The sequence below is a fragment of the Chrysemys picta genome, chromosome 6 (genome assembly GCF_011386835.1).
Source record: "Chrysemys picta bellii isolate R12L10 chromosome 6, ASM1138683v2, whole genome shotgun sequence".
NCBI classification, from domain to species: Eukaryota; Metazoa; Chordata; order Testudines; family Emydidae; genus Chrysemys; species Chrysemys picta.
The window spans coordinates 106,644,345-106,657,984 of record NC_088796.1 but is presented as its reverse complement, the minus strand read 5'-3'; the positions used below and the strand labels follow the sequence as shown (position 1 = coordinate 106,657,984).

Below are 13,640 nucleotides of genomic sequence, written 5' to 3'. Positions count from 1 at the left end.
AACATCTAACAACACATGGAGCCTTTTGGCTACCCATGTGGCTCTGGTCACAACCAAGCATGTATTTATAAGGGCAGTGAATGGACAGCAGTATCACTTTCAATGTAGCAGATCCATTTGGAAGGAACATCGGTACTTTCCGAAATTACCACATGCCACGTACAAACAGGCATAAACAAAACACAGCACAAAAAGGATGTGTGACACAATCACAAGTTACTGTAACTTTCACATGGAGACAAACCTTAAATGGTGTGGGGGCAAAAGGGTTAGTTGGGGAACAATGGAAGGCAACCCTAACAGGATTCTGCACATCCTACAGTAACAGAAAACAGCAATCCATATATTACAGTACCTTTGACGATATGTAGCATTAGCAATGTGAACTAATGTTTTAAAGTGACAGGTATTTTGTAAACTGCAGTAAATTCACATATTTTATTTTAAAATGGACAAAATTGCTTACATGACCTAATTAACCCCTGATTCAGCAAAGTATCTTACTGAATCAGGGCCTTCATAATTTTCTCCACAAAAATCTGGCAGAAAAAGCAAAAAGATGGCCACGGGGGTAGGGTTCAGATGGGGGTGGCAGGTGGTTTTGACTTTTCTAATATTTGCAAGAACATAAGTTTTTGCACGTAATTATGTGCAACATAAATTTTGGTAACAACTGCTTATTTAGAAATTATACGCAATTACCTCTGTTACACTTCTATTCTCCTTACCTCAGAACTATAAGTGTGGGCACAGATTTCAAAAACATACATATGCAGTTATACAGACAGTCCATGCTCTTTATACATTTTGAGACTTTTACGAGATTAAGGGAAAAATACAAAAAATGAGGAAGCACGGATTTATAGCTGAATTCATCCCCCAGATGCATGAGGAACTACAAGTGACTGTGCAAAATCAGAGCTGTGTGCATGTACATGCAGATAGGATTTAGTCTTTAATTAGGGATGCGTTAGAGGTCTAGTCTCTCCCTGTACATGGATAACTTGCATTAGCACCAATCACGAGGAGAAGAATCTAACTTTTCTAAATTTCCAAAAAATGTTGGCACCCCGCTGGTGGTACAGTGCAAGAAATTCCAAAAAAAAATCAAAAAAGTTGTCACCATCTTACAATGTGAGGTATTGACACATTGTTCATGGCAAAAATAAAGTAGGAAACTCCTAACCATACACATACAGAGAAAGGACCGACATACAAACAACTGATAACAAAATACCTCTGTCCTTGAGAAAAGCCATTTCACATTAGGCTGAGATTTTCAAAATTATCAAACTCCTCTAGGGGGCTCTGAAAATCTCAGTCCTAGAGCTTATGATTATGTAGCTGGCATTTGTACAATACTTCTACATATTCTTATTTATCATGGAGAATTTCCATCCTCACCAGCACAGTATTTTACCCAAATGTGGTAAAAATACAAACAGAGAAAGACACACAAGTGATGCAGAAGCACATAAATAACGTTCGGTGAACCAATAAAGACAATCAGATGTCATCCAACCTTGTTAGTGTTGAACTGAGGAGAATCAGCAAATGGATTAGTGCTGCTGATGGTACCAGGCCCATAGAAAAGGTTGTGCTGCGTGAAAGGCAGCTAAAAAGAAAACAAAAGGAACTAAACAACAAAGAAGGTAGGTTTAAAATAAAACCTTGTGGCTTATAGAACAGTCCACAAGGTTTCTTGTGTTAAGTAAACAATGCCCATTTCACATGCTATGCTAAAGACATCTGAGAGTGAAGGCAGGCAAGGCTGTACATTTACATTTGCTTCATACACACTGGTGACATTAAATGATAGGTAGAAAAACAGTCTACCAGTTTTATCCTCCCCATATGTTATGGCCCTCTTCCCTCATTCTATAGGAAGTATGAAGCTAAAATTTCCTTTCCACTATTACATATAGCGAAGATTTCTAAAGGCACAAACAGCAGTCAGGCACCCAACTCCCACTGAAAGCCAACAGGAATTAGGCATATAAGTGCCATTTGTACCTCCAAAAATCTCCCCCTATAGTCTTTTGATCCAATCCTCATGGTCCTTACTTAGGTAAAACTCCCATTGATATAAATGGCAGCTTTTTTGCTAAATAAGGAATTCAGAATTTGTATACATAGCATAAAAGCACATTCATACACATACTAAGTGTCTTAAAATTTCATGAGTGAGAAGATGAAAAATGTGCCTTCTTTCATTATTATCTGATGACAGCCAAATGCTTCAATGGATCTATATTGGAATGTCACTAATTCGCATTTATGACCTGGATACAAATTCTGCAAATCAGGAAAAGAACAAACATAAGAACAATTTTAGGAAAAATGTAGTGCAAAATTTAGTTTGTGCTTTTATTTTGACAAGTAAACAGCAGCATACTAATAAATGGGCAGCAGGATATTTTGCAGAAGTAATTAAGTTTAGTAATACAGGATCTTATTATAGCATATTGTCATTAAATATGTGCAGCTAAGTGGGAGGGGCCACTTTTTTAGTAAGCTTTATTGGGTTTATGGCTTAACAAAATAAGAATTAGCTGGCTTTTCCTGAGACAATACTAGTTACTTTTCTCTTCTCATTTACCATCAACATTTTTAACCTTTGTTTTATGCCATTGATGCAGTTCTCGTACTGTATTGTAGGACCAGAACTGTTTTGAAACAAACGTGCTCACGTAAAAGAAAGAGGCAAACACGCTGATGTTCTATAGTAGATAGGAGTGTCCTAAATTCATGCAAATAAATTCTACAAGGGAACCTGCTTCTATGCTGGCCAAAATTCTTTGCAGCTATGAGTTTAACACTGCTGGAAAACAGGCAGCACAGTGCTTAGAAAGGAATGCCTCTTCTATCACAGTTACATAATCTACACATGCTTAAGTAGTGGGTAAAAGGAAAAGTGCAAACTTTAGCACTGATAAAGGAAAAATGATAAAAAAACAGCAGGAGAATTTTCAGGGGGAAAAATACATCAAAAATCACTATTCTCTGGGCCTGTCTGCACAGTGGAGTAATGAACCTTATGGGGTGTGACTTCTGAAGTGCACTAACATGTTGCACATTAATTGCTCCATATAGAGCTTGCTGCTGCACAAGGTTCTCTACCCCCTCTGATGCACTAACGGTGTGTACTGCTGCTCTGTACAGAAAAGCCCTTTATCTTACTGTGTAAAGAAATCTCTGAACCAGCTAAAACATTTGCTATTAAAAAAAACCCACTTAAAATTGGAAAATTCATTGTTCAATATTCATTTTCAGGCATCAGTTTACCAAATAAAATTGATCTAATTTGCCAATGTAACATTTCTTGGATCTACAGTATTTTACAGTTTGAAAGGCAGAGCGATGTTAAGACAAGGGATCCATTGTGACAACGCCATTCATAAACTCGACAGAGAACATTTTCCCTATGAGAAGAATTTCTGTTTACACACGCAATGTCTTCTAAGTACTATTTGTGAAATGAATGTTCCTATGTAACAATCAGATTTGCCACCTGCATTAAGAGTTTAAACTATCTTGACGGAGTGTTATATAAATAAAATTATTTTGTGCATAAATACTCAAGCTCTAATATTAACACAGAAAATCAATCCCCAACCATTCATATTTGTGCCTAGATACTTCGCACATAATGATTTGTCAACTAAAAGACACTGGCTGCCCTGACTTCTATCCCATGCCACTGTGTTAAAGTTATTGAGACAGTGCAAAGGATAAGTCAGGACACTGTTTAGAGAATTACCTTCCATTTCATGTAATCTAAAAAAAGACTGTTGTCAACAATACCATTGTGCAAGAAAGAATACATCTACATAGCACAACGGAAGGAACCACTATCATAAAAAGTATTTAGTTACTTGAACAAACAAAGCATTCAAAAAATGCATAAGGGTGAAACCCTGCAATGTGGCTGGAGATACACTCATCTCAATTGGTAATTCTTATTTAAAAATAACCAGAGCAGAGTCATTATGTATCACAGATGTGGCGCATAACTGCTTGCATGGAGAACTACTAAATTTGTTTCCAGCAGACAACACAGCCCATTCATATTATCTGGGCCACACTCTAATCTCCATGTACAGTGTCTTGAAGAAAAAATCTGACTCTCTTGAAACAGTCATTTTTAGTAGATGTGTTGTCGCACCATATTAAAGATTGTTATTGTCTGCATGCAGCTAGCTGTCTGGATGAGTACACATGAACGAAGACTGGAAATTCCCTTGTAGGTTCTTACTATATGTACAGATCTAAGTTTCAAAACATTAAGATAGTAAAAAGTGTTGTTTTAAAAATTATATCACAAAGCATGTGCAATGCCTTGCTTTACATACAAAAGTATGGATATTTTAATAAACAGTCAATTTTAAAATACAGTAAAGCTAGTTAGGGGGTAGAGAAACCAAACAAGGAAAATTGTAATTTTAAAAATTCCTGAAGTAACACTCATATATACACAAAAAGTCATCTGTGATGAAGTAAAAGCATCACTCTCATCCTAAACATTCATTAAACAACATGAATCTTGCCCATATCACAGCAAACGCACAATCCTCATTTTAGCATTCTGAGTATCAATAGCCGACATTCAGGAAAGCTATTCCATGCAACGTTACCTGAGATGACTGATGATAAAATGGGTTAGTAGGTTTCTGCCCACTGAGAGCAGAGGCTGATGAAGAGCTATTGAGAGATTCTGGCTGGGAAACAAAAGTTATGAGACAACTAGTAAACAAACATGCAGATTACATAGAATCTACAATGAGGAAGTTTAGTTTCAGGTGATGCAAGCTACTATTTTAAAACTTATTAGCTTGTGTTTGCATTGTCCATGCAGCTTAATGAAGGAAAAATTCTCTTTGTGTACTTCTAGGTCCTTTCATTAATGCTCACTTAATATAACAACAATTGTTGCCATATATTTTGCATGCACTTGGACACAATATCACTCTCTAAGACTTGTTTTTAGATAGGCTCCTTCCCTTCTCCTCAACAAACAATTTTGGAGGCTTTTCAAAATACTTTGAAGTGAGCATACTATAGGTAAATTCCAATTCCAAATCAATTTAATTCTAAATGGAAATATTATCATCAAACCTTTGTTCCTATAATGATCTGGTTGAGATGGAACCTGCAGGATTAAATATCTCTCCCCCACCCCAAAAATAATATCAGCTTGGACATTTATTTAAACTATCACTATTTTTGGTCTCTTTTTCACATTTAAGATGCTTACCCTTGGTCTGTTTATAATGCTCTGTACCATAAAGACTACAGGGTTGCCTGCCTTCCGTATGGCTTCCACAGCTTGTTCATGGCTTGCGTCTCTGAGGTCAATTCCATCCACCTGAAAATTGGAAGGCCTCAGCTTAACATTACACAAAGCTTAAAGTATAATGAAGCAACTTCTAAGATTTTGATTTTGGATCCTCTATTGCAGCCTGAGCCAAAGGCCTCTACACTCAGCAGAATGATCCCCATTGACTTCAACATATGTTGAATCAGGCCCTTAGGCTCCAACAACGTACAGACTGGATTTTCAAAAGGCATCTAAGAGCTTATCTACATAGCACAGCAATGTGAATTCTAAAATGCACCAACATGCTATGCACTAACTGGTCCTCGTAGACCCCGCTGGTGCACACTAAAAGTTCCATAGTGAATATTAACTTAGGGTGTGTCCACATTGGCAAGTTTCTGAGCAACAAGTTATACCACTTTTATTAGAGCGCTGGAATTAATAAACCGCTGTTGCGTGTCCACACTGTGCTCCTTGTGACGGTGGAGCGCATCCACATTAGCAGCTCTTGCAACGGCGAAGAGAGCAGTGCACTGTGGTAGCTATCCCACTGTGCAACTGGCTGCAGGGTGCTTTGGGAAGGGTTTGCAATGCCTCATGTGGCAGGCACAGCGTCACATGATGCAGGTTTCCCAATCCCATTGTTCCATGGGCATTCTACCACATTGCCAATTGCTTTTCAGCGCTCTGCACAGCAATCTGTCTCTCCCTCTCTGTCTCTCTCTCATACACACCTGCCTCTGTGTTCACCAGCAGGAGTATTCCACATTAATGGTTTGTTTTGTGTCCCAGAGCAGATCAGCACAGCACGCAATGGCTGTCAGAAAGGGAGCTTTGAAAGGGAAGGGGTGCATGTCTCCAGGGCAGCTGAGTTCAAAACAATGAGCAGAGCAGCCACTTGAGGGATTATGGGACACTTCTGGAAGCCAATTGATCACTTTCTGCACTGTAGTGACTGCCAATACAGTGCTGGAACCTCTGCGCTTTAAGGCTTATGACTCTCGTCGAGGTGGGTTTTTTTGCAATGCTGCAACTGAGGAGCTTCTGTGCACTAAGTGACTTGACAGCGTGTACACCTCAGGAGTTACACCGCAGAAAGCTGCTTTACTGCGCAGTAACTTGCCAGTGTAGATAAGGCCTTTGTGTTGCTACATTAGACGAGTCCAAAGGGACACAGACACCCACTTTTAACGCTGGGAATTTTGGTGCCTATCTCCCTTAGGCTCTTTTGAAATCCCAGCCATATAATTCAGGCTTTCAATATTCTAAAGAATTTTAAAACAGGCTATTAATCTGCTTGATTCAAGTTCCATGTTGATATTTTGTCCCAAAAGCCACGGTTTTAGACTATGTAATAACATGAAAGCAATGATAGAGTTTGCCAACAATTGCTTCAAGTGATTTATGGCTCAGAATCAGGGCTGCTTATACCTACCTCACTATGCCAATGTGAGGTTTAATTATATGATACTTACAAAGCACTTGAAGATCTCTGGTGGAGAAGGAGCATTATATGAGTGCAAAGTATTTTTTTTTTAATGTTAGACAATATTTCCTTGTTACAATCCCCCGCCCCCCGAAACTAGTTTTAGTTCAGAGTTGAAAAATTTTCTTCCTCCCTAAACAAAGTATTTACAAAGGATGGCTAAGAACAATTTTCTTTGAGATGTAACATACTCTCTCTTTCGCTCTCTGTATAACATGTACTGATGTGTTTATTAAAAAAAAGTTTATCTTGGTATCCAAGGAAAATCCATGTTATGGTGAGGTTAGCATTAGAAAAGCATTTTCATAATGACTATGATAATAGCTAAAAGCCAAGTTACAAGAGTTATTTGTTAGTAGTACTTGCATAAGAAGCCATATAGTAAGAGTTACTTCTGCCTCTTTAATTTCATAGCTTATCTGAGACTTAACCATCCAGTGTAAAATAAAGAAGAGAAGGAAAACAATTTAAGATAGCAGATTCTAAATCTATTAGGAAAAAGACAGTATTGTTATAATTCTATCACTTCCAATGACGAAAATAGTGGCAGTTGCTAACTAGAGAGCAGAACCAGGTTATGTTACAGTATGAGAAAGGGAAACCACACGTACACATCCAGACATACATGGTTACACGAACACACCCTGTATCTATGGTCCACTAGTTAACATGTGTATTCCCCCATAGACACTTCTGCAAGTTTCATTTTCTGGGACAGTCCATATGCTCATTAAACCCAATTACTAACTTTTATTGACCATTCATTACATTTCTAGCCATTCTGCGAAGTAAAAGCCGTTCTCATCCTTGATATTAATCAATGTCTTCACACATCGGAGACAGACCAAAACATTTAGGCCAACGCCAGGCATTTCTGAATACAAGACTATTTGTGCTATTATATAAAACGAACACCTAATAGAGCTCTGCACTGGTGTTTAGATAGGAGGTCATCTGAGTGCCTAGATGAAGCTGTACCTTTTTATTATGGAAGTGCTTATTTATACAATATGTTATAAATGGGTCCACACCAGCCCAAATTCCAACTTCATACCTGTTGGCCAATGGAAGCTCTGCAGTCCTCTCTGGCTGCTCATTGTAGAAGCTATTCTGATGCCCTGCACCTATGTCCTATACGTTGTCCTGGGTAGCAGTAGCAGCCATGTCATTCCAGTTTAAACATTACCCACCTAGAACCACCCTACCCCAGAGGCAGAATCACAGTTTCTGCCATGTGGGTTGCCATGTACTTAATGAATGGCAGCCAGGGTCCAGAGAATACTACATCATAAAGAATAGTGCATTTCCTGACAACGTACAATACGGGTTTTAGAAAGAATGTAGCTTAATCTTGGCTGCCAACTTTGCTCCAAAGCTGAACCAGGGTGGGGTGAAGGTGAGAGCGCCATCCCTCCAGAGATGGCAAAAAGGGGATCAGTGATCAGGAGAAAGAAGTCTCCCCCTAACCTATCTGCAGGGGTGGAAAAGTTTCTCTATGTGCCCCACAAGTTTGGCTCTAACCACCTCTCTATTAGCAGCTAAGCAGAGCTCTATGTACTCCCACCCAGACATGGAGCATAAGTGAAGATGAAAGACAGGATCTGGATAGGCACTAACATGCAGGTAAGTGGGACACCTATTTGCAGTTCTCCTCCTCTCTATGGCCATCTCTTTAACTACCCTTTGCGGCTGCACAAAACATGGTAATCTTCCTCCTGAATCAGCTGTTCTAAAGGGGGGCTAGTATCCAGGACCTTGTGCATCCCTGTGTTACTCTGAAGACTCTGTACATTTGAGGCTGTATGTAAGCCTGAGGCCCTTTGCATGTAAAACACACACATGATAGGACTAGGATTATAATGCAGTAACTACATTCGGTATACCACGTGGTAAAACACTTAAGGGCTGCCAGTAGTGCTAACAGTAATGGAGACATTGGGGAGGTGCAATAATCATACTGCTACCTACATTCCTTTGTGGTGCTGGAGGTTTTATATTCAGAAATATTTAAATAAAAAAAGTGACAACTGTACGCCGCGTAGGCCTTGTATTTGTAGGCACAAAATCTAGTTGCTGGCCTTGTACCATGATGGCTGATGAGAAAAAAAAATCATGATCTCTTCGCCATAACAAAATTAACAAGCAGACATTTGCAAGGTTGATGTATATACATGGGAAAAATTAAAGCACATTATAAGTTTGCATGGTACCTCCACTATTCTATCTCCAGTTTTTAAGGTTCCATTTTTGCCAGCGGGGCTGTCTTCCAGAATGTGTTTGATAAAGATTCCCCTCATCACTTCACCATTGCTCAGCCGACTCCCCATCCCTCGTCCACCGACGATGCTGATTCCCAACGACTTGCCAGGTTCTCTCCAAAGCTCAACCCTACCATGACAAAAAAACAAAAAGGAATGCACTGTATTTACATCACAGCCTCTCGTCTACAAATTCCAAAGGCCTATCATTTGTACAATTCTATGGAACATATCTGAGAAAAATTCTTCCTTAGATGTTTTCATGCCTTTCTATGACAGTGGGTTGGGAATGACCAACACGTCTATTTAGTGTTTAACCTTTGTCTACTGCCCTCCATTTATTTTGGGCTTCTAGCTAACCCTCTTATCTCCAATGTAAGCTACAGCAAGACTAACTTATTCTTATATTTGGAAGGATACTTCCAAGAGCTTGGATACCATCCCACTAATTTATGTAAAGAGTTAATTTTGTCATCCCCTGGCTTAGGCTGATAAGTGCAAATTAAATTTAAAACTAATCTTCCCAGGCACTAAGCACACAAGTTAGATCACAGGGATTTAGGCTGACTGCAGTAAAAATAAATATGCCCTATTTGTGCTATGCACAGATATAACACTACACTATTTTGATTGCTTCCTTATGTACTTTACAGTATATGAAAGGATCCACTATAGTTCCAATTTCAACACACCAGCGTTTATGAGAGAGTGTCATTCAACTGGGAATCCACACTCACCGTCTGGGCTGGTTCCAGTGACTGTAAGCTGCATTCTGAAGTTCACTTTCTTCTCCCTCCCCCTCTTCACGTTCAGGTAGTTCTGGAATTTCTCTGCTAATAAATAAGAGCAAACAAAGTACTTTTAAAATCCTAACGAAGTCACAGGTGACGTTATGCAATGAACACCAAACCGATCAAACTGCTAGAATTAGAATTTCTACAGAGCATGGAGGTAGCCATGCTTTTACACGTGAAAATAGTGAGTACAAAAGTGCTTTAGTATCTAGCATACTTCTAAGTGTTCCCCTTATATTGTAAGAAAGATTTAAAATTCTTATGGTACAGCTGTGAACCATCTGGAATCACCACCCTCCCAGTAAGCTTCTGATATAATATAGCCTGTGTTTAGGAATTCCCTTTCCACGCTCTTCAATTAAGCTTTCACCAGTGACAACCACCGAATAGAATACTCTGCATTTCTAAATGGGAGTGGAGCCAAAATTTAAACAAACTGAAGTTTAGTTTCCAAAGGGGGGGAAAATGACAGCTATGATTTTCAAAAGTGACTAGTGATTTTGTTGCCCAACTTGAAACACTCTGAAGGTGATCTGCACCCTCTCTCTCTCTGGAAATCAGGTTTCTTCAAAGTGTCTCAAGCTGAAATGGAGGTACGCAATATTATTAGTCTCTTTTGAAAATCCTGACCAATAATTCTAATGATTTTCTGCGACTGGAAATTCACAGCTAATTGTGGCAACATACATTCTAGATGGAACAGAAATGCCATTTTCAAATTTTGGAGAAGTACAGCGGATAAGACATAATATTTGAATTTTTTTTCTTAACCCCCCCCCCCCACACACACACACACACCATCCTCCAGAACTGCTTGATTTCACAGAATATTCCCATTGTCTCTAAAATCTGATAATGTTGAAATATCAGTATTTTTTCAGTATTCTGTTGCTTTAAAAAAGCTATTTAATTAATGAAGAGTATTCCCAACCAGTATTTACATATACACCATCTTCTTATTCAGTGAGAGGCCTAGAAAGGGATGAACTTAATTAGAATAGGTTTTTAAATGGTGTATACTCCCCTCTTTTCAGACACATATATATTAGCCTTTCAAAAATGTAATGGAAAACTGCTAGCCAGGCACAAAAATCTATTTGCCAGTGCTTTACCATAATGATAAAGAAAAAATCTTGATATTTTGCCTTCCCATAAAAAAAATTCTCTATGAGCAGAAGTCTGCAATACTGATGTCTATGCATGGGAAGAGTTAAAGCAAAAAGCCCTTACAGTTGGATAATAAGAGAACATATTGATTCACCTTACAGTATGTGCAGAAAAGAGATTGGGTGGTATTTTGTCCTCTGGTTGTTGTCCCAAACTGGCTTTGTACTCTTCCAAATGTTCTGCTGGCACATATGTAATCCTGCAATAAAACACAAAACAAAACACACAAAAGCAAAACAGAAGTCATGGGTCATGCCTCAGGTAACTTAAGGAAAGGCTGAATGATCGCCTTTTCAGACCATCTCAAGTATCAATTGATGTGAAACGGATAGTCCAGGTACAAGGAAGGATGATTTACAACTATGCAAACCATATCCCTAATTAAGCAGTCACATTACTATGCATCTGTAGTCATGTTAGCTCCTGTCCACTTCACCAAGCTATCTGGTGCTGATCACACCATTTTTCATTTCTAATACTGGAAGTTGTACAGTTCACTTGTGGCAAAGATTGTCCTGCTGAAGGACTGGTTTACAACAAAAAGTCCTTGGCATCAACATGCTGAAGAACATGACTGGTGTGCAGCAGCACTACTATCCCAAATGCTAGCAGGAAAAGGCTTGCACACATTTTACAGTAGCTTTTAGGATTTCCATCAAGATTTGGAATTTGATTTTGTTCTCCACAGTTCCTGTGAAAACACTCTAACAAACAGAAAAAGAATAGCAGGTAGATGGAATGACAGATATGAGGGTGATGCATAGAAGGAGGAAGGAGCCTGAATAACACATCAGCAGCAAAACAGTAGAGGGGAGGGGGGTGCAGGAAAATGATGTTGGTTCCTTGTTTTACAGCCAATGCTAATGACAATGGCGTCTTCGGGGGGGGGGGGGGAGGAGTCCAAAAAGCCCTTCAGCATTCTTATCAATTAAAAGAATGGATCATTCCAATATAGTCAAACAGGAGAATGATGCTGATAGAACATTCTCTGCAGCTGGGTATTTGAGAACAGTTCCAAAGAATATGACAAAAACCTAGATAACCAGGGGAATCACAGTCTCTTGTTCCTACTGTTTAGTGGGGAAAAAATAGTGGGTTTTTGCACCATTTTCCCCCCAAAACTCTTAAAAGTTCCAGAAAACAAAAATGTTTTGGTCCAGATCTTGTCCTACACTGGAAGAAAACTTACTAGTTTCAAACTGAGGTCTACCCTGCCAATCATCTGGTTAAGGGAAAGGCAAGGCAATTTATTCCCCCACAGAATGGGCATGGAGACAAAGCCTGGCAAATGCAGAGAGATCCCAAGATCCATGAGGAAGGAAATCCTGCAACACTCGGTGTATCTGTACAGGACTGGGGTATTTGCATAGAAGCCCAATTCCTTTTCATTACTCCACAAAAGTATCCCTTATCTTGTGCTCCCATTGGTTTTCAACTGCACATGATAAGGGAGCAAAGGGAAGAGCACGTAGAAAGAACTTACATAAAACAATGCTGTCAACCTACAGCTTTGGGGTATAAAATTGATGGCAAAGAAAAGCCCCTTCCACTGTCCCTGACAAGGCATACACCAGTCCCCACCACACAATCGAAGTGTCTCAAAAATGCACAAGGGGCTTCCACTGAGGGAGGGAGAAATAATGCCTCTTCTACACAATCCTCTCCAATAAAATCATTTCCCTTTGGCTGAAATTCCAGCCAATTTCCCACCCTCCACGTTGTTTGGTTTTATTTCCTAAGGCCTATAGTTTTTTGTGCCTGGGCCATCATGTAAATGCCCGCATTCAAACACTAGTGCCAATTACTGAGTGCTTTTCAGTTCTGAAACACAAAATGCCAATACAAAACATTCAGAGAAATGCCACACCTTTCTACTTGCATTTCCTCAAGAGTAGGACATCACTAGTTTTATGTGATTAAAAAAAAAATCACCCAAATTCTCCGATAATAAACATAAAAATCGTCATTTTTCCACGATTAAAATGAAATGCTGAACTTTCATTTCCCTAGTCACAATATATACAGGTATCAGTTGAACACAATGTTTTATTGATACACAATAGAACCCTGTTTATTGGAGCCTCCATTATCCGGCTCTCCATATTAACTGAATCACCAGCCGCCCAGTGCTGACGCAGTGGGTGCTGGCCGCCCGAGCTGCTGTCAGCCCCAGGCAGCTGGTAGCATAGTTAATACAGAGAGACAAATATGGAGGCTCAGATAAATGGGGTTCTACCGTATATGTTTTTCTTTTTTCACAAAATGTAAAAACTAAAGATTCTCACAAATTCCATGTTTTTCCATAGCGAACAGATTTCTAGGATTCTTGGACATCACTAGTGGACATATAAATGTGTTGTACTATTGTATTATCAGACCTACATTCTGAAATGGAAAAAAAAGACCAAATCAAACTTTTCATAAAACTACTTTGAAAAGTTCCCTTTGTTTCTCCACATTTTAAAATAACCTCCTTTATCACGCAACCTCATCTCTCCAGCTGCGAGTGTCATAAATGGGAACAAAGAGTTAGAGCTGCTCTGACACAGCAACACAACCACTACTTTTGCAGGCTAGCTCATAAGAATTCCTGCCATTATAAAACCCATGAAAACATT

At 39.1% G+C, this 13,640-nt stretch overlaps 1 protein-coding gene across 40 annotated transcripts in view; it reads right to left on the bottom strand.

Annotated features, from left to right (window-relative positions):
* MPDZ (multiple PDZ domain crumbs cell polarity complex component) overlaps window positions 1-13,640 on the bottom strand; it is a 131,938-nt gene that overhangs the window by 35,766 nt on the left and 82,532 nt on the right. For 16 of the 40 annotated variants that reach the window (XM_065549549.1, XM_042850478.2, XM_042850487.2 and 13 more), the window contains 6 exons: window positions 11,117-11,221; window positions 9,799-9,894; window positions 9,014-9,191; window positions 5,255-5,365; window positions 4,635-4,718; window positions 1,523-1,615 (listed from right to left, as the gene is read on the bottom strand). In XM_065549549.1, coding sequence (XP_065405621.1) covers window positions 1,523-1,615; window positions 4,635-4,718; window positions 5,255-5,365; window positions 9,014-9,191; window positions 9,799-9,894; window positions 11,117-11,221 — 667 coding nt within the window. The remainder of the gene's footprint in view (window positions 1-1,522; window positions 1,616-4,634; window positions 4,719-5,254; window positions 5,366-9,013; window positions 9,192-9,798; window positions 9,895-11,116; window positions 11,222-13,640) is intronic. The other 24 variants (XM_042850482.2, XM_042850484.2, XM_008169292.4 and 21 more) reach the window with 8 other exon arrangements.